The sequence below is a fragment of the Symphalangus syndactylus genome, chromosome 23 (assembly GCF_028878055.3).
Source record: "Symphalangus syndactylus isolate Jambi chromosome 23, NHGRI_mSymSyn1-v2.1_pri, whole genome shotgun sequence".
Classification (NCBI taxonomy): Eukaryota; Metazoa; Chordata; class Mammalia; order Primates; family Hylobatidae; genus Symphalangus; species Symphalangus syndactylus.
The window spans coordinates 18,044,848-18,063,773 of record NC_072445.2 but is presented as its reverse complement, the minus strand read 5'-3'; the positions used below and the strand labels follow the sequence as shown (position 1 = coordinate 18,063,773).

At 55.9% G+C, this 18,926-nt stretch overlaps 1 protein-coding gene across 21 annotated transcripts; it reads right to left on the bottom strand.

Annotated features, from left to right (window-relative positions):
• Window positions 1–3,133: 3,133 nt before the first annotated feature.
• On the bottom strand, window positions 3,134–17,674 carry SLC29A1 (solute carrier family 29 member 1 (Augustine blood group)). Of its 21 annotated transcripts, none has more exons than XM_063633177.1 (15): window positions 17,473–17,513; window positions 15,591–15,679; window positions 11,118–11,224; window positions 9,939–10,021; window positions 7,812–7,893; window positions 7,492–7,694; window positions 7,237–7,376; window positions 6,802–6,936; window positions 6,618–6,715; window positions 6,416–6,494; window positions 5,845–5,942; window positions 5,197–5,305; window positions 4,875–4,960; window positions 4,271–4,470; window positions 3,134–3,859 (listed from the first exon to the last, which is right to left on the bottom strand). In XM_063633177.1, the coding sequence occupies exons 4-15, from the start codon at window positions 9,965–9,967 to the stop codon at window positions 3,748–3,750; spliced, it is 1,371 nt and encodes a 456-aa protein (XP_063489247.1). In that variant the 5' UTR covers window positions 9,968–10,021; window positions 11,118–11,224; window positions 15,591–15,679; window positions 17,473–17,513; the 3' UTR covers window positions 3,134–3,747. The 21 variants fall into 21 exon arrangements, with proteins under 21 accessions (XP_063489247.1, XP_063489248.1, XP_063489246.1 ...); XM_063633178.1 differs by having other exon boundaries at window positions 9,939–10,018; window positions 17,473–17,512; XM_063633176.1 differs by having other exon boundaries at window positions 11,118–11,311; window positions 17,473–17,507.
• Window positions 17,675–18,926: the final 1,252 nt, after the last annotated feature.

Sequence of the window (18,926 nt, the reverse complement as noted above, 5' to 3'; positions counted from 1 at the left end):
CAGGGCTTGCTGGACAAACAGGCCTATTTCCTTAAGGTTACTGTATTTTTCTGTTTACATCCATTTTGAATTACTATCATAGTTTAACTCTAGTTAAACTTTAATTGGCGGCCAGGCGCGGTCATGCCTGTAATCCCAGCACTTTGGGAGGCAGAGGCGGGCGGATCATGAGGTCAGGAGTTCGAGACCAGCCTGGCCAACATGGTGAAACCCCGTCTCTACTAAAAATACAAAAAATAGCCAGGCATGGTGGTGCATGTCTGTAATCCCAGCTACTCAGGAGGTGCAGGCTGCAGTAGATCTTGGTGGTGCCAAGATCACGCCACTGCACTCCAGGTTGGGTGACAGAGCAATACTCCATCTCAAAAAAAAAAAAAAAACTTTGGCCAGGCACGATGGCTCATGCCTGTTATCCCAGCATTTTTGGAGGCCAAGGCAGGAGGATCACCTGAGGTCACCTGAGACAAGCCTGACCAACATGGTAAAACCCCATCTCTACTAAAAATACAAAATTAGCCAGGCATGGTGACGCATGCCTGTAATACCAGCTACTTGGGAGGCTGAGGCAGAATTGCTTGAACCCAGGAGGCGGAGGTTGCGGTGAGCTGAGATCGTGCCATTGCACTCCAGTCTGGGCAACAAGAGCAAAACTCCGTCCCACCTCCAACCGCCAAAAAAAACAAACAAACAAACAAAAAAAAAAACCAAAAAAAAAAACTTTAATTGGAGTTATCCTGTCGCACGTTCTCCCAGCCCTGGCTTTATATTGCCTCCACCATGGTCTTTCCATATTAATCTCAAAGAATAGATATACAGATACATTCTGACTCACAGATTATACCTGAGGCTTCATATCTATTTTCCAGGGTGGCTGATTTACTACGGCTCTTAGCTTTTCAACTGTTTAAAGCCCCAACATTTCATCATAAAAGATTAAACAAGAGGGACATTCCTGTGTTGCAATGGCAGCCACTCCAGGGACAGCAACTGAATATTGACTGTTTTGAGCAGAAATGTGACATGGAAGGTGATGACCAGCAGCAAGTGAAGGCAGCCAGGGATACGTGGATTTTCATGCTCAGCCCTCTCTACCTTACAGGCAGCAAGGTGCTAGCAGGAAAGTGGAGGACCCAGGGGCCTGCGAGCGCCCACTTGGGGTCGGGAGCCATCCCTGCAGCTGGGTGGGCAGGAGACCTAGGAGCTGCTTTTCCTACTAACCTCCTCACCCCTTCCAGGTTTACCTGTGAAAACACTGAGGTCAGGAGAATGAAAAGACTGACATTTTTTAGCATTTGTGTTTTAAAATTTTGGGGAGTAAATATTCTAGTAATTTCCTTCAACATCAATTTAAGTACAGGAAGGGAGAAAGGAACTGTATCCTTAATAGTTTTTCCTCTCAAATCAGTGCTGGGGTTGAGAGGAACCTACTTAACATCCCCATCTCTATCCCAGGGTCACAAGCAAGGCATGCTACCACACGGCTGGAGTGAGGCATGTGAAGACTGGAGATGAATTCCGCCTTGAGATACGCACGTGCTGTCAAGCCAATATTTTCCAAGTACCTCTGGGAGGCAGGTATGACATAGCTTGAAAAGCCAAAACAGGAGTAAAAAGTACACCTTAACCTCAAAAACATGACAGTGTGGTAGCTGGAATAAGATAAGAACATGATGGAAAAGTCACAAAATTATGAAAGCTCTGAGATGCAAAGAAATTGCACAAACTGGCTGTTGGTGGTGGAGCATCAGAAAACGCTCAGGACACAGGCGCATGCTCCAGAGAGCATCAGCGCCTGCTAGATTCGCTTTCAGATTATTCTTGTGGCCATGTGTGAGACGGGCTGGAAGAGACCTGGAAGTCCCAATGGGCCAGGCAGGAGGTGGTAAAGCAACTTCAGGAAGAAATACAGAATCCTGAGGCACTGCTGGTGCTGAGGAAGGAAACCAATAGGGTTCTTTGGGGTTGGGTACAACGGGAGGACTGAGGCCGAGAAAGAGCTCAGGTTTGTATGTTCAGCTTGACTCACTGCCAAACAGCACTGCAGACTGGGGGAAGGATACTCAGGGAACCCCTCAGCTTTTGAGCCTGATCCAAAAGGAATACCTTGTTTTCCAGCACCGCAGATAAATACTCTGGGCTGACAAATGATTAATAGCATATGAACTTCAGTCCCCAGTTCCCAGTGCCCTGGTATACTTAGTTACCCCATTAGGGCTTCAGAGCTCATCAAAGAGCCTTAAAAATGCGCTAACAGCCCTTAATGAGGCCTGAAGTTCTCAATTAAATTAAACTCCAGTGAGAAAGGAAGCGCTGACAAAGGTGCCAACTCTGTAGCCATCTGCTGGCCAGGGCTGAGTGAGCAGCCTGCGCTGAGAATTCAGGAATGTCTTCTGCTTTCTGGGAGGAGTCTGAGACTTGTGGGAGGGTAGGGAGTGCAGATTGCAGGGGTGCTGCACTGTCGCCAGAGCTCTGGTCTCACTTCCAGTGAGGTCATTCTTGAGATGGGGGTCCCAGTGGTAGGGCCTTCTCCACTAAGACACTCACAGTTCCATATCAACCCACCCCTCCCTAGGCCAGAGTTTGTGTTGAGAAGGGAAAGGTTGGTTTCTCTGTGCAGACACACAGGCCCCTTGTTCCCCAGGAAGTCTGGCAGGCTGAGCTTTGGTGTCAGGGCTGGGTGCCAGGTAGGGGAGAACCCTCAGGCCTCGGCCTCTTCCTGCCTGGTGGTGTGGGAGTGCGGCCAGGAGCTGGCCAGTTTTGTAGAGTTCATTGCTGGGGCTGGGGACAGAGTGGAGGGGCTGGCAGTGAAGACAAAGGAAAGATGGGGAGCTATCTCCATCCTCTGTCCTATGAAAGAAAGAATGAAGCAACAAAGAAAAACCCGTTCTTTCTCAGTCTTGGCTAACAGTCTTGGTGTTCTGGTTCCAGGCCTGTCCCTCCCCTGTGGCCCCAGCAGGGGGCATTGCAGCCCCTCTGAGGCCAAGAGGACTACTCCCCCCTCCTCCCCCTTGGACCCAGGTCCAGTCCTGGCCAGGGCCCAGCTGGGTCATGCTCATCTCCCAGACTCAGGCTGCCAGCCCTCTACCCACTCCAGGGCATGAAGCCACGGCTGGAGGACACAGGGAGCCATGGAGAAAAAAACAAGAAAGGTTTATTTAAATCAGAGAGCCTCTGAAGGCACCTGGTTTCTGTCAAATATATTTTTTAAAAAGGCAGTAACGTGGCAACTATACAGGGTGCATGATGGGTAGGAACTGGGCATGGGGAGCTGGGAGGGGGACATGGAGAGAACACAGAGGAGGCGGCGCAGGGGAGAATGGGGTATATCAGGTCAAACCATACAACGGTCAGACCCAGCTCCTAGCCACTCCGGGACAGGAAGACAGTCTGACAGACACGGACACAGACACACAGACACATACACAGAGACACATGTGTTCTCCAAGCCCAACAGCCTCCACTGGCCTGCACAAGCAGGGATCAGTCAGAGCCAAGAGTGGATAAACTCAAGCAGATGCCGAGGCTACACCCCGTCCCTCGACTCTGGGCCCCAAGCCCACAATGTCCCCACTGTCCGTCCAAAGGCTCCCTCCCCAGGGCCTGGAGATCCGGGCCCAGCACACGCCGTGGAAAGCATTAGTCAGTTGGAAGAAAAAACCGCCAGACCACTCAGGATCACCCCTGGCAGAAGGAAGGGGCAGGAGGCAGACAGGGAGGGAGGCAGGCAGTCCTTCTGTCCATCCTTTGTCACACAATTGCCCGGAACAGGAAGGAGAAAATAGCCCCCAGTGCCAGACCCAGACACAGGAAGAAGGCCATGATGGCTCCTGCGGTCTCTGCCTCAGCCGGCTTCACTTTCCTAAGTGGGGAAGGAAGGGCAAGGCTATCTCAGAATGGCTGTACCCCAGCCCAGAGCCTCTGGGTGGAAGGAGGGGTGGGGTGGGGCAACTTGACTGTCGAACCTCATTCTGCTGATCAACCCATCCTAGCTGCCTAACCCCAACCTGGCTTCTCCTCCTTGAGGGAATGTGTATGGTAGGGTTGTCTTTCGCTCCTTCCTGCGAGCCCGTCTCCACCTCCACCCAAGTAAGCCTGGACACCCCCGTCCACTACAGTCACTATCCCCTCAGCCTAGGAGCCCCTCCTGAGCCATCTCTCCTCTCAGCTCTGGGAGCAGGGACTCTGCTTTTGCCCTCCCTCTACTGAGTGTCCCCCACTGGAACTCTAGATCCTGTCTGATGCCACCAAGTTCCCTGCCAGCCCTACTCACTTGGGCCCGAAGCACATGCAGAGGCTAGCGAGGTAGCCGTTGGAGAAGGCAAAGGCGGCCATGAAGAAGATGAACCAGGCATCGTGCTCGAAGACCACAGTCAGGTAGCGGCGGGGCTTGATGTTGCACAGCAGCAGCAGCGGCACAAACACCAGCCGGGCCAGCACCAGGCTTGGCAGCCAGCGGCTGTCCTTCCCAGGCTGTGGGCACCAGGCAGGGCCTCAGCCCAGGCTGCCACCCCAGGGCACAGCCAGGCCCCCAAGGATCCATCTGGGGCCCCTCGGGACCTGAACTGAAACCTCAAAGCCTGGTTCTCCTTAGGGGGTTACTCTTGAAAGGGGCATGGTAGAGCCTTCTGGAGTGCTGGAAATATTCTACATCTCGATCTGGGCAGGTGTGTGTGTGTGTGTGTGTATATATATATATATATATATATATATTCATTAAGTTGTACACTTAAGACTTGTACTTAACTATATATAAATTATGCCTCGACTTTAAAACAAATGGTCCCCTTACTACCATACTTTCTTGGGTTCCCTCTCTGGGTCCAGGCTGGACTCTTACTTCCCACAGGGGCCTGGGGCCCTCTTCCTCCACTTACCCACATGAATACAGCTGTGAGGCTCCGGCCCAACCAGTCAAAGATATTGAAAGTCAAGAAACAGGACACAGGAATGAAGTAACGTTCTGGAAGAGGAGATGAACGAGTGGTTATCAGGCGCACAGAGGCAGGTATAGCAAGCCTAACCTTCACTGGGCCTCAGCTTCCCCAACAGTAAAATGGAGAAGATGCTTCCAGCCCAGGGAAGGGCAAATGGACCCAGGAAACGGAGAGAAGGTGACCCAGGCTCCCTCTCTTCCCCACTTCCAGCCCAGCTCAAGATCCTGTCTGTTCCCATCCTGGGAACCTGTGGCATCCTCACCCCAGGTGCTGCTGCCTGCGATGCTGGGCTTGACCTCAACCGTCACGGCTGGAAACATCCCAATGGTGATAGTGAAGATGAAGCAGACAGAGAAGGCCAGGACTGAGATCTAGATAGAAGGGGTAGAGTCACCCAAGTGCCTGTGTCTTCATGGTGGTTGTGCATTAAAGAACCACAAATCCAGGCCAGGCGTGGTGGCTCACACCTGTAATCTCAGCGCTTTGGGAGGCTGAGGTGGGTGGATCACCTGAGGTCAGGAGTTTGAGACTAGATTGACCTGGCGAAACCCTGTCTCTACTAAATACAAAAAATTAGCCGGGCATGGTGGCATATGCCTGTAATCTCAGCTACTTGGGAGGCTGAGGCAGGAGAATCACTTGAACCTGGGAGATGGAGGTTCCAGCGAGTGGAGATCGCACTGTTGCACTCCAGCCTGGGCAACAAGAGTGAAACTGTCTCAAAACAAAAAAAAGGAACCACGAATCCCCACCCCGGCATGCACGCATGGGCAATGCACGCACACACAAAAGAATCCAGGAGTGACCACTCTCAGGTCAGAAAGGGAGGAGATGGGTGGCAGGGGGAGGGAGCAAAAGGAGGAGAGAAAGAGGACAAGGGGTAGAAGGTAGAATAACCTCCCCTATGTACATTTTTCAGGATGGCTTTGATAGAGTGGCTTTCGTTGGTGGGCTGAGAGTTGGAGACTGAAACTCCGGACTCCTCTTTGCCTGCTCTTGGCTCCTCTCCTGCGGGGTGGAAGAATCTCCAAGTTGTGGGGAGGACAAAGCAACAGAAGACAACACAAACATTCCCCAAAAGGGCTGGGATTACTTGAAAGTAGACACCTCCTTAACCAGTCCCAGCCGTACCCTAACCCTAACCCAGACCTCGCCTCCAAATCCCTACAGCTCAAGTTCCGGGGGCCTGGCCGCTCCCAGGAGCCTCAGGTCATATTATTCCTCACTCAGGAATCTGAAATTGCTTCCCACTGCCTTTAGTCCAAACACCTCAGACATTCAAGGTCATCCAGGATCTGCCCCCATTTCATCATTGCCGGCCCTTATTTCCTATTGTCCCCTTCTCCCCACCCTAGCCCTCCGGTCCTCCTCTGGCTCAGGGCTGCTAGCTAACACGGTGCACTCATCTTTGTTCTCTTTGCTCATGCTATCCCCCGCCTGGTATACCATCCTCCACCCCAGCTTCCTCAGGCTCTTCGGACCTTTGCTAATGAGGTCCAACTTGGTCTCCTGCTCCCCGGGTCCTTCAAGCTTGAGCTGCTGGTAGTAGCGGTAGAATTCCTATCAAGTAAGGGAGACGGGGGAGGTGGATTCAGAGGCAGAATCTCCAGAATCCCGGCCTCCTCCAGGTTTTGTCCTCAGAACACCCGTGGTCTGGAACCCCAGATCCCTCCATTTACTCACCAGGCGGGGCAGGCCCAGGTAACAGATGATGGTCAAAATGATAACAGCACAGGCTGTGATAAAGTAGCTGAAGGCACTTTCTGATAGCTCCGAGCCACCTGGGGTGGTGTCAGTGATCAGAGACAGGCCCAATCCCCTCTCCCCACCACACCAGGGCACTGGGCAGGTAGACAGCCGGACTTACTGGCAATAGCGCAGACCATGGCCACAGAGGCAAAGAAGCCTGCTAGGCCCTGGCCACTCATGATGGGGGCTGTGTAGCTGGCAGGCAGAAGTCCAGCCAGACCAAACAGGCTGCCCTGCAGGATGGCACCAAACGCTGGGGAAACAGGGTGGGCATGAGCAGGGGAGCTGGGGCTGGCAGTTGGGGGTGCCCAAGAAGACAGGTCCCTGTCATTCCTACTTTAGTCTCGGTGAGGCTTGAGGCTGAGCTGCCCTTCCCTCTGCCCCCTCCCAGCCCTGGTCCAGGCCCACTCAGGCCTCTGAATCCCAACTGCTCACAGCATCCACTCCCTCCAGGCGGAGGCTGGGCTTCCCTCTGGCTAACAGTGGGTCTGAAAAAAGAGTGGGGGTAGTTGGGCACGCCTCCTCCCACAGGCCTACTCCTGGCCCAGCTTACAATTAATGAGCACGATCTTGATCATGGTGATGACAAAGAAGGGCAGAGCATCCAGCTGCACCTTCACCAGGATGGCAGTGATCAGAAACACCAGCAGAATGGCCACCAGGCTGCCCAGGATCCGTACGGACTGGGGGATCCTGGCGGGAGAGGCCAAGGGTGGCACAGACAAGTGAGCAAAGCTGGGGCTCAGCCAAGGGGGTGCAGGACACAGTGACGGTCAGGCTGGGGGCTGGGGAGGGGGTGGGCACTCACCTCTGATGCAGGAAGGAGTTGAGGTAGGTGAATAACAGCAGGGGCAGCATGGCACATAGGGTCATGACATTGTTGAAGATGGCACTGAGAGAGTTCCGCTCAGGCAAGGGTGCTGCAGGGGCGGCTGACGCCTGGGTGTCCTTGCTCAGTTCAGCAGTGACCAAGGACACATTCTGGGACATGTCCAGGCGGTTTGTGAAATACTGCAGGGGTTGCAGAGAGGAGTGTTGAAATCTCTCTCCCTGTGCCTACCGGCACAGAGTCAGATCCTGCGGGCACAGTGGGCAATGCCCCGTGGAGCCCAGTCCCTCCAGCCTCACCTGAGTGGCCGTTATGAAAAAATTCCACGGGAGCAGCGTTCCCAGACCCAGCATGAAGAAGATAAGCCAGACAGCTTTGTATCTGCGATGGAGGAGGAAAGAGGAGCCAAGTGACGCACCATCCTGCCCCACTCCACGATGCGCCCCAGGGAAGCCCCTGTCCGTCGTCAGTGTCTCTAGGTCCCAGGGCACAGGGCATCTGTGTTTGTGTCCATCTGCATGTGTCCTCTTATGGGAGTGGGGGGAGAAAAGGGTACATGGCTCGTTGGAATTCGGGGTGGGGATGGGGTCAGTCATGGGACTGAATGGCATGGCTGACAGGACTATGGTTATCTGCCCTGGAAGGCTTGGGGGACTCTGCAGGCTGGGAACCAGTGTGACCCACACATCTGGAGATGGTTTTGGAAATCCTGCCGAAGGGCAGGGGGGCGGGTGGATGAGTGAGAAAGCAAACAACAAGTGTCTTCCACCCCCACCAGGCAGGCTGGAAGTAATTATGCTGCTGGTCAGGGACTGTGTTGCTCCCCAGAGAGGATTCTGAAGTTGAGAAACTCCCACACTATTCTGGACCTACAGGGGCAGGCGGGCAGGGTGCCTCAGGGCCACTGTGAAGACAGGGCCTTAGAGCTGTTTCCTTCCTGGCCAAACAGAACTTTGTAGTTCATACCACCCAGGGCAGGCCAGGAGGTATGGGGCCACTGGAAGTCATCTGGGCCTCAGGGTATAAATAAGGGCTGCCCACCTTTGGCCAGGGCAATGCCCCAAGCCCTATACCTCAAGGCCCTTCCGGGTCAGGCCAGCTTCTCCCAGATAGGCCTTGCCTGAAAGCTGAGTAACCCCAGCCCGGCCCATGTAGATCTCCAGTTGGGTTTGCACACCCTCCCCAGAGCCAACACCAGCTCTCTTCAGAGATGGCAGGGATACAGCCCAAGGCAGTGAGAAGACAGGCCTGGCCAGAGTGCAGGAGCCTGGACCGCTGGCAGGCCTCACACAGGGATGGCGTGGTGAGCGCACCACGTGAGCAGGTCTGAGTTAATGCAACTGCAGCCCCCCAACCCTCTCACATACACGCTTCCCTTGGAGAAGCTACAGGCCTGGTTCAGAGGCCCAGAGCAGAAGGAAAAACTCCCAAAGTCACATAGGACAGAGGATCGGGGTGGGGGGGGGGGGGCGCTGGGAAATGACTGAGCTGTGCAATAAGGCAAATGGAGACGGCGAGGGCTTCAGGGAACTGCCCACAGGAGAGCGGAGGTGAGGACAGAATGGGCAGGCAGCCTGGGAATGGAGCACAGGAGGCAGGGAAGCACCCTGGACTTACTGCCATGCCTCCTTAAATTCCCTTACTTCTAGACCCACTTCCTGGGAAGTGGATGCTTTTAGCTCTATTTTACAGGTGGAAAACAGTCCCAGAGAGATTAAGCTACATGCTCAAAGCCCCCACAGGCACAAGTGGCCTAGTTTCATAGCCTTTGGCACAGGAGGAAGATGGGGTGGGTAGGGCAGACATGATGGGTTTCTGGGGCCTGAGTTGGAGGGAAGGACAGAGCTTGATGCTTTGAAGGAGCTTTGGATCTCAGGCGTCACTTCCTCAGCCTTCTTGGGTCCCAGATCCCTTTGAGAAACTGAATTAAGCTACAGCCTCTTCTTCCAAAATACATATTCACAGTCATAACTGCAAGTCTAACTTGATTGGGAGTTCACAGGCTCCAGAGGCGGAGAATTGAGAGGAAGATGAGATCAAGAACCAGGGTGGGCCAGGTCATCTAAGGCAGAGGCCCCAGGGCAGTTCTGCCAGATGTGCATTGGAAGGAGGGGTGCAGCCAAGTATCTCCCCACAGTGGTAGCGGGAGGAGCCGGAAGCCGCTAACTGGCTGGAGAGCAACAGTGGAAACACAGACAGGCCAGGGAAGGACTGCTGCCCACGTACCCTGCCCTTCCCACAGACACCCTAGCCAGCACCCAGCCAAGGCACAGGGGGTCCCGCCCCTGATGCAGACCTGACTCATAGCTACCTGGCTGGAAGGCCAGTCAGCAGTGGCAATCCCCAATTCCAAAGGACACCACACCCGGCTCCGGCTCCCTAAAAACCCATTCCCTGGATCCACAGCCCAGCCCCTTACCCCTTACCTGTCCTGAGGCTGGTGACTGGTTGTCATGGCGATGGTGTTCTCGGTTTTCCCTGGCTGACAGCTCCCTCCCTCAGGGGCCTGCTGGGGGCAGGAACAGTGTAAGGCCCCGTTTTGGCCCTGCCACAGGCCTCCTCAGGCTCTTAGGGGGAGAGGGGGCAGGGCTGACAGAACAGGCCAGTCGAGGAGTCCAGTGAGACCCCCTCTGTACCCTGCCCTTCAGGACCACTCAACTTGACCCCCACCCAGCCCCCCTGGCCCAGCAGGCCAGTCCTGCGCAGCCTCCCTGCCTGCTCAGACTCTACCTGGCTCCCTGCCTGGCCGCTGCCACCGCTATTTTTATCCAGCAGCCGAAGCAGTTTATAAGCTGGGAAACAGGAGGGTGGAGAGCAGGAGGGAAGGAGGAGGAAAGATGATGGGAGGGAGGGAAAGACAGTCAAAGAAGGCAGGCAAGAGGACGAGAGGGGTCAGGGACAGTGATGACAAGGGAAGGAGGGAGACAAATGGAGGAGACACAGCAAAGAGGTCGGGGGAGGAGGAGGAAGGACACAGAACAGGCAGATCTGCAGCAGCTGCAACAACAGTGATGATGACTGAGGCCAAACCAGAGGCTCCCCAGGCCCCTCTCGGCAAGTCTGGTCTCTCCACCCTCCCTGGGGAGCCCCTGGATTCATGGCTAGAGTGGGGTTGTCCTCTCCTGGAGGCATCCCAGATTCCAGCCTCTCTGCTGGTGGCACCTTAACCTTTCTTTCCAGCCACTGCCCAGGGGCTTCCTAGTTGCTGGCCGGTTTTCCAGGAAAATATTTCATAATGGATGTGGGGGCACAGCCCTCCCCCGTCCCCCCTCCCGACCCCAGGGTCACCTAGTCCTTCCTTAGTTCCTCTCTCAGTCACAGGCTCCTGTCCTCTTCCCCTTTCTAAGAGTGACCTTGAAAAGAAGACTGGAGGGGTGGATCCCAAAGCCCCTCTCCTTCTCCCTCAGCGTCCCTCTCCTGCTCCCCATTTGTGTAGGGGGAGACCCCCTGGCACCGGCAGATTAAACAGCTTTTCCCATTGGATGGCATGGGAAGCCAGGCAGATGTGCACTGACACATCCCCCACACTCAGGCCTAGCTGGGCCCAGGCCTTGCTGTTTGGGGTGAAAGGACAGCTTCCCCTCCCTCCCTTTCTGGGCACTCACCAGGTGCCCAGACTGGCCAGCAGAAGGGTCAGAGCACAGCAAGCCTGGGCAGTCCCTAGGAGGTGCTCCTAGTTCAGGCTCAGGCAGAGGGCCTTGTCCACGGGCTCCTGGGTGCGGATCCAGAATGAAAAAGGTGGCACAGGGCGTATCAGGAGAGAGTCCCTCAGGCTTCATGGGGCCCCATTCTGAGAAGCCTTGCAAGCAAAGAAGCAGAAGCACACCCAGGAGATAAAAAGCCACCCCTGTCGCTCGGGAGATAAGAGAACAGGGAGTCTCAGCAGGGGAGCTCTCGCAGGTGCAGCATTGCTTCTGGCCCCACTCAGACAAACAGAAGCAGCTGGGCACCATGAGACCTTCCATGGGCTCTCCCACCTCCCTGTAGTGCCTCTCAACCCTCCCCAGGGAAACTCCAAGCTCTCAGAGGTCCTCCTCAGCTCCTCAGCCCCACACCTCCAGATGGAGACAGAAGGATTCCTCCAATCACGCCTTCGACAAATATTTACTGAGGACCTCTGCATGCTAGCCAGGCACTGTCCTAGGCACCAGAGGGGTGAATAATCATACTTACATTTTCTAGAGAGAGGAAGGCAAGAGGGCATTACTGGGGTGGGGGTGGGGGAAAGCCTCAGGTCTCAGGTTTTCTCTTTTCTTTTTTTTTTTGAGACGGAGTTTTTGCTCCTGTTGCCCAGGCTGGAGTGCAATGGCATGATCTCAGCTCACTGCAAATTCTGCCTCCCAGGTTCAAGTGATTCTCCTGCCTCGGCCTCCCAAATAGCTGGGAATACAGGCTCCTGCCACCATGCCCAGCTGATTTCTGTATTTTTAGTAGACTCGGGGTTTCACCATGTTGACCAGGCTGGTTTCGAACTCCCAACCTCAGGTGATCCACCCACCTTGGCTTCCCAAAGTGCTGGGATTACAGGCATGAGCCACTGAGCCCTGCCTAGGTCTCAGGTTTTCTATTAGGTAGTAGGGACTCTTCCTCTAGGTTCTTACTTCATACCCGCATACCCTGTACTCCACTCCACAGGCAAGATTCCTGGCAGTTAAGAGCAGGTGCAGCTTCAAAGCAGATGGGGGCCTGGGGTGGGGAGAATAGCTCCTGTTCTCCTGGGTAAAACTGGCTTAGGCTTAGAGAAGAAGTATTTATTTCTTCCCTGTCCCCCTGCTACACCCCTGCTCTCTCTGTTCTTAGGAGTCCCCATACCAGTCCTGGGCACAATTCAACTCCAGCCCTCTCCTCCTGCCCATATCCTAACATTCAGCTGGCCAGCCTTCGTGTTTTGCTCTTGTCTGCCTTTGCCCAGCGCCAAACAGGGATCTGATACCAGCTCAGAGCATCTGGTGTCCCTCCAACTATGCCTTGGCCTGCTGAGGTGGGCCCCTGAAGAGCAGCCACCAAATTGAGTACCTCCCTGCCTCCAGACTCCCAACACCTCTCCTGCAATTGTCCACTCCCAGGATCTCATATGGGGCCAGCCACTACCTGCATATCTCTTGTCTTTTTTTCACAACCACCCATAAGCTAGTACTAGCACTGAATAGATGGGGCCAGCTGAGGTTCGGAGGGGTTGAGTCACTTGCCTGAAGTCACAGAGCTGGTGAGTGCAGGAGCTAGAATCCGTATTAAATGTTCAAGCTCCTTTTAGAATGGAGAGAGGTATAAAAGCTGCTTCTCAGCTAGCCCTGTAGACTGGGAGGTGGGGGGAACGCTGATTGAACTAAAGGGAAAAATGAGGTGGAGACCAAGATCAATCCCAGCCTGACTTGAGTGTCAGGCACCTCAGTCCCGCCCCATCACACACATCCTGGCATGAGGAGCTTACACAAGCAGGAGGAAAGTTGGAGGGTCTGGAGGCCACCGAGAGGAGTAGGCAAAGGGACTACCACAGGGCTGGAGAGAGACCCCTAAAGGTGTGAGGGCAGGGTTGGAGCCAGCCTTGACCTACGACTGCTCTCTCCTGGTAAGCAAAGCCGAGGAGTGTGTGTCTTCGCCCTCTCATATACCCTCACAGTAAATCAGTAAATGAGGACGTGCGCAGGAAGGAGACGCCAGGGATACGAGTTTAGCCAGTAAAAGACCGGGGTTAAAGAGAGCCCCGCACCTCCGCTCGCGCGCCTCCATCCCCATCCCCATACCCCTCCGCCAGCGCAGTTAGCGGCACGGCCCCTCCCTGATACCGACCAGATCGATCGGGATCACCCGTCCACTCGCCTGCCCCTTGCGGAGGTCAACGTGACCGCAGCCTGTTTTAGGCCCGGGAGCCAGGCCGCCCAGCCCAGCTCGGGTCCCGGTCCCCGCAGTGTCCTCAGGCTCCCTGGCCCGTGCGCGCCACGTGCTGCGCGGCTCCGCACGCTCCGCACTGGGGCCCCACCCGGCGTCCCTTCTCCGGGCTGTGGAGCCGTCAGGCCCGGCCTCCCTGCCCTCCGTGGCAGGCGGGCAGCGGCGTCTTCCGCCCCAGCAGTCCCTAGTCCCCGGCCAGCACCTGCCGCAGAAACACTGCTCCCGCGCTGAGATCCGCGCTCTCTCCCTGCAGCTTCCCGCTCCCGCCGGGGCACATTCAAACCCGCCCTCCGCTGGGCCCGCCCCGCCCCGCCCCGAGCCCACTCCCAACCCCCCGACGCCCGCGGCCCCGCCCCCGGCCCGCCCCTGCCGCCCCCGGCCCGCCCCTGCCACCCCGCGGCGACTCCGCGCGCTCCGCCGCCCCAACCCCGAGCCGCTGCGCCCCCAGGGCCGCCTGGTCGTGTTATTTCGGTAGATAGGACCTCTTTGGGCCCTGCCACACCAAGGCTGTCCATCGTGTGGGGCACATGGGGCTGGAGGGTACAGCCACACATTAAGGACCTGCGCAGACTCCCATAAAATCCATCTCGGACTGTTCCATTTACACACCCGCTAGTCAGACCGGCCCCGACGCCCCACGGCCCACTCCACCTCAGATGTTCCGTTATCCCTTCCCAAGCCCTGCCCACGCCGCGCTTCCTCCACACTGCACCTTTTTCCTCCCAGCGCCCTCCCTTTCAACGCCCCCTTCTTTCTTTCAGTCCCCCTCCTCTTCTTTTCCTTCAAAACTGCTTCTGTCCCCACCTCCCATTTTCTGTGACCAACATGATGGGTTTTCCCATCCCTGACACATCCAGTCCCAGCCACAGACGCGCAAACACCACACCACCCACAACTTTGACTTGGAGGGGTTATGTGCCTCTGCCTGTGCTTGTGTGTGCGCGCGGAGGGGGACGGGCAAAGCCCTCCAGCTCCCTCATAATTCACCCTTTCTAAATCCAGCACTTTGGAAAACTGAGGCACAGGTGGGAATGGGAAGAGAAAAAGCCAGGAACAGCCTTACATCCTGAGTGAATCCTATTGTCCCAGCCGTCCTGAGAGGCGGAAGCCTTGCTGAGCACCTCCTGCACTAGCTAAGGAGGAAGGTGTGGGCGTGCTGAGGGGTGGTCCAGCAAGTCCCTCCAAGGGAGGGGGAGGGAGGCCCTCTCTTTGGTCGGGCAATAAATGGGGTGGGGTGGGGGGGCACTCCCTGCCCTTCCAGCAGCACTCAGTGCTAGAGGATGACCCTAAGGCTAGAAAGGTCCTGAGGAGAAAATCCAACCCACACTGCCCACCCCATGCCCACTGACCCGAAGGGCTTGTCCCCTAGAGAAGCCACAGACACTGATTAACAATTGGCAGTACCTCACATCATAAGGATAAGGTAGTCCTACCCTGTCCCCAGAGAAACAGAGCCCTAAGGAGAGAGGTGGCTTTTCTAACTAGGGTCAGTGGCTCTCCCCAAGCTACTCCAGAATGGGTGTCCCCAGCCTTCTGTTTCCATGCCCCACAGAGATGACACACATATTCCTTCCCAACCCTCCCCCACCCCACCCCCATCCCCCCATCCCCGCCAGCCCTAACCAGAGGGCAGGAAGATGGGTTTGGGTGGTATTTTTCTAGGCACAGCCCCATGACTTGAGAGTGGCTTCATGTCTGTCCACAACCCCCTAATTCCCGCCCTCATGTTTGTCCAGTCTCTCTCTCTTCCTCTCCTAGACCTCCTCTCCCCTCTGCCTTGGCCCCCTTCCTCGCTCCCCACCCTCCTTTCCTGGTCTCTGGGTCTGTGGGGGTGGCAGGGCCAGTGGTTCAGAAGATCTGCCAGGCACGGCAAGGCTGGTGGCCAGTGGCTGCAGTTGTGTACAAAGGGGGCTGGAGGTGGAAGAAAACTGGAGGGAAGTGGTGAGGGTCTCAGGCCAGACTGGGAAAGGCTGGTTCCTCTCCCCACCCGCACGGGGGCCCTGCCAGCTCGGCGGATGGCAACAGCCAGGGCTGTTATTGTTGGAGAGAAGTCCATCTGGCATCCATCCTGCTGGGCCCCTAGCCAACACCCACACCCCTCTGTAGCCACCTCCCAAGCAGAGGAGGTTGCTGGGTGCCAGGGCCCCCTGCTGGACAGCCTGGGGAGCCCCAACTTACACAGGCCTTACCTGGAGTTTTTCTAGCCAGGCCTTGCCAGCTCTCTTCAGTCTCTGCCTGGTCTTCTGGCCTCTCTCCCTCCTTGAGCTCCCTCAGGTCCCTGTCGAAGGGGTGGGGTGGGAAGGATTGGTCCTGCTGCACCTCTACTCTACACCTTATTCACCACCCTATATGGGACCGTGGCTTGCCCCAGACTCCCTCCCCAACTTGGCAGGCCCCAAGCATGCCTCACCACCTCACACACAGTCCTCTCTCTCCCCAGGCGTGTGTCCTCTCAGTTGTCACCAACAAGTCATGTGTGTTTGCTGGAAGTGTGTTTGCTTGGCCTGGCGGTTGGTAACCAGCACATGTCTCATGACTGTCTGTGTTCTCAGTTGTGTTTGTGACTGTATCTCCATGGCCTTGTGACAGGGCTGGGACTAGGGAGAGGCCAGTGAGGCACTTGCCAGGGGTGTAAAATGTAAGGGGGAGCCAAAAAACTTACGAATCAAGATAAATTTTAGGTCAGGAGTGGTGGCTCATGACCAAAATCTCAGCACTTTTGGAGGCCGAGGTGGGAGGATCACTTGAGCCCAGGAGTTCAAGACTAGCCTGGGCAACATAGTGAGACCCCATCTCTACAAAAGAAATTAAAATAAATTAGCTAGGCATGGTGGCTCGAGCCTGTGGTTCCAGATACTCCAGAGGCTGAGGCAGGAGGTTCACTAGAGCCCGGGAGGTCGAGGCTGCAGTGAGCCATCATCCTGCCATTGCACTCCAGCCTGGGCAACAGAGCAAGACCTTGTCGGAAAGAAAAAAAAAGATACATTTTAATGTAATCAAAGTAAGTTTTTTTTTTTTTTCTTTGAGATGGAGTCTCACTCTGTCACCCAGGCTGGAGTGCAGTGGTGTGATCTTGGCTCGCTGCAACCTCCACCTCCTGGGTTCAAGCGATTCTCCTGCCTTAGCCTCCTGAGTAGCTGGGATTACAGGTGCGTGCCACCACGCCCAGCTAATTTTCGTATTTTTTTTTTTTTTTTTAGTAGAGACGGGGTTTCACCAAGTTGGTCAGGCTGGTCTCGAACTCCTGACCTTGTGATCCGCCCGCCTTGGCCTCCCAAAGTACTGGGATGACAGGCGTGAGCCACCGCGCCCAGCCCTTACCAAAACAAGTTTTAATGCAATGTCTACAAGTCAAGACTCCATGATGCCAAGTGCAGTGGCTCACATCTGTCATCCCAGCACTTTGGGAGGCCAAGGTAGAAGAATCACTTGAGCTTAGGAGTTCAAGACCAGCCTGGGCAACACAGGGAGACTCTATCTCTTTAAAAAAATAAATAAATAAATTAGCCGAGCATGTTGACGCATGCCTGTGGTCCTGGCATTTTGGGAGGCTGAGGTGGAAGGATGGCTGGAGGATGGCTTGAGTCCATGAGGCCGAGGCTGCAGTAAGCTGTGATCGCACCACTGCCCTCCAGCCTGAGCAACAGAGTGAGACTCGGTTTTTGTTTTTTTTTAAAGACTCCATGATGAATAAAACATCAAGATTTTTTAAGTAAAGACAGGTGTGTTCACAGGGTGGGTACTGGCTCAGGGTTCGAGAAGACTAAATTCTTTGTTCAGCTAGGTCTGGGCTGGTCTTCTAGTCTAATTTTCCAGACCTCTTCCCCCTACCCTATGTTCCTGGGGCATCTGTAAGTGGCTGGGGAGTTTGGGGAGGCAGTCATCTAATAATGGCCTTCGAAGGCCCAGAAAAGTGGCCCCGCATCCAGAAACCAAAGATTCTGACTCCCCTGAGACACTGTAGCCCAGCAGGTCCCCCTACTGGCCCCCTGTCCCGCCCGGCAGCGTGAGAACGGCGCAGACCTCGCCCCCACCCCACCCGGCCAGGCCCCCCGGCCCCGCCCCGCGCACCTGCTGAGACTTTGGAGTGAGCATCCGGACTTGGCGGGGGGACGGAAATTCCCAGGCCCGCGGGCCCCTAGTTCTCTCCCTCCTCATCTCGGGGCTGGGGCCATAGCCACGGCTGGAGAGCGCACCCGCGCCGGGCCTGACCGGTGTGGGCCGCCGGGCGGAAGAGAGGCTGCAACAGGCAACCCCAGCACCCGCCCCGAGCTCCGCAGCCGGCTGCGTCCAGTCCTTGCGGCTCAGGGGCGGGGAGACCAGAGCCGACTCAGTGGGAGGGGCCCGTCGGGCCCGGGCCTGGCGGCCGGCGCCTTTGGGCACCCGAGGCTTCGGAAAGGGACGGGGTTAGGGGCTCAGGGACTCGGACCCCCTTCTCTCTGCCCCTCCCCCTAGGTCGCCTCCCTGAGACCTGGGAGCACGTGCATTGGCTTTGAAGACTCCCGAAGGAAGCCGACGGGGTAGTGGGGAGGGACGGCGTGCGGCTGGCAGAAAGCCCCGCAGGGCTGGGGGTGGGGCGCATAGCTCGGGGCTCACTTCTTCCCCAACCAAGCCTTCTGACGGGTGTGGGGAGGGGACGGGAATCCCAACTGGGTCCTGTACTCCTCACTGTCCTCCTCTGAACCTAGACACAGCCCAACATTCACCCAGAGAGACAGGATTATTGCCTAGGAACAATAAGCAAATTATCCGGAGGCTGGGATGCAAAATGTGTCTCTTTTTTTAGGACGGAGTTTCGCTCTTGTTGTCCAGGCTGGAGAGCAATGGCGCGATCTCGGCTCACTGCAACCTCCGCCTCCCGGAGGAGCTGGGATTACGGGCATACGCCACCACACCCGGCTAATTTTGTATTTTTAGTAGAGACTAAAAATACCATGTTGGTCAGGCTGGTCGCGAACTCCCGACCTCAGGCGATCCGCCTGCCTCGGCCTCCCAAAGTGCTGAGATTACAGGCGTGGGCCACCGCGCCCAGCCCAGACTGCACTTTCTGTGTTTCCTTAAGCATGTTGACTCTTCTGGGGCTCTTATTTGACCCCTGAGGGGCCTCCCACTAGGGAGGAGGAAATGATAAAGTCAGTTCTTAAGGCCACTCACCCACCCCTAGTCTTTTCTAGGGTGGGATGACCCTCAAGGGGATGCATTTCTGCACTGCCTCCCTGGGTGGCCTCCCACCCAGTCTCTTAGCAAACGTATCACCTGTCTTCCCACCACGACTAGCTGAGAAGTCCTCAAACTCGCTGGAGGATATTTTCCTCCCTACTGTGAGCTAGCCAGGCAAACTTCCTCCTAGACAGACTCAAGCCATTTCTGGGTCACAGTGTGACATACTGAGCGAAACTAAGCAGGGGGAAACAACTTCCAGGCTGTGAGGACTGAAACCACAGTGGAATAGGTAGCAAAATAAACCCTTGTACAATTGTCCATCTCTCCTCTCCCCCACCCCCACCAACTGCCAGGCCAGGTTA

What these genes read in the sequence shown, in the direction of transcription:
- SLC29A1 (XM_063633159.1), bottom strand. Translation starts at nt 11,477, where the DNA reads ATGGAAGGTCTCATGGTGCCCAGCTGCTTCTGTTTGTCTGAGTGGGGC. An exon ending in GTTGGACCTCATTAGCAAAG is followed by an intron (nt 5,943 to 6,415) that starts GTCCGAAGAGCC and finishes TCCACCCCGCAG; the next exon opens with GAGAGGAGCCAAGAGCAGGC. An exon ending in TGCATGTGCTTCGGGCCCAA is followed by an intron (nt 3,860 to 4,270) that starts GTGAGTAGGGCT and finishes TTCCCCACTTAG; the next exon opens with GAAAGTGAAGCCGGCTGAGG.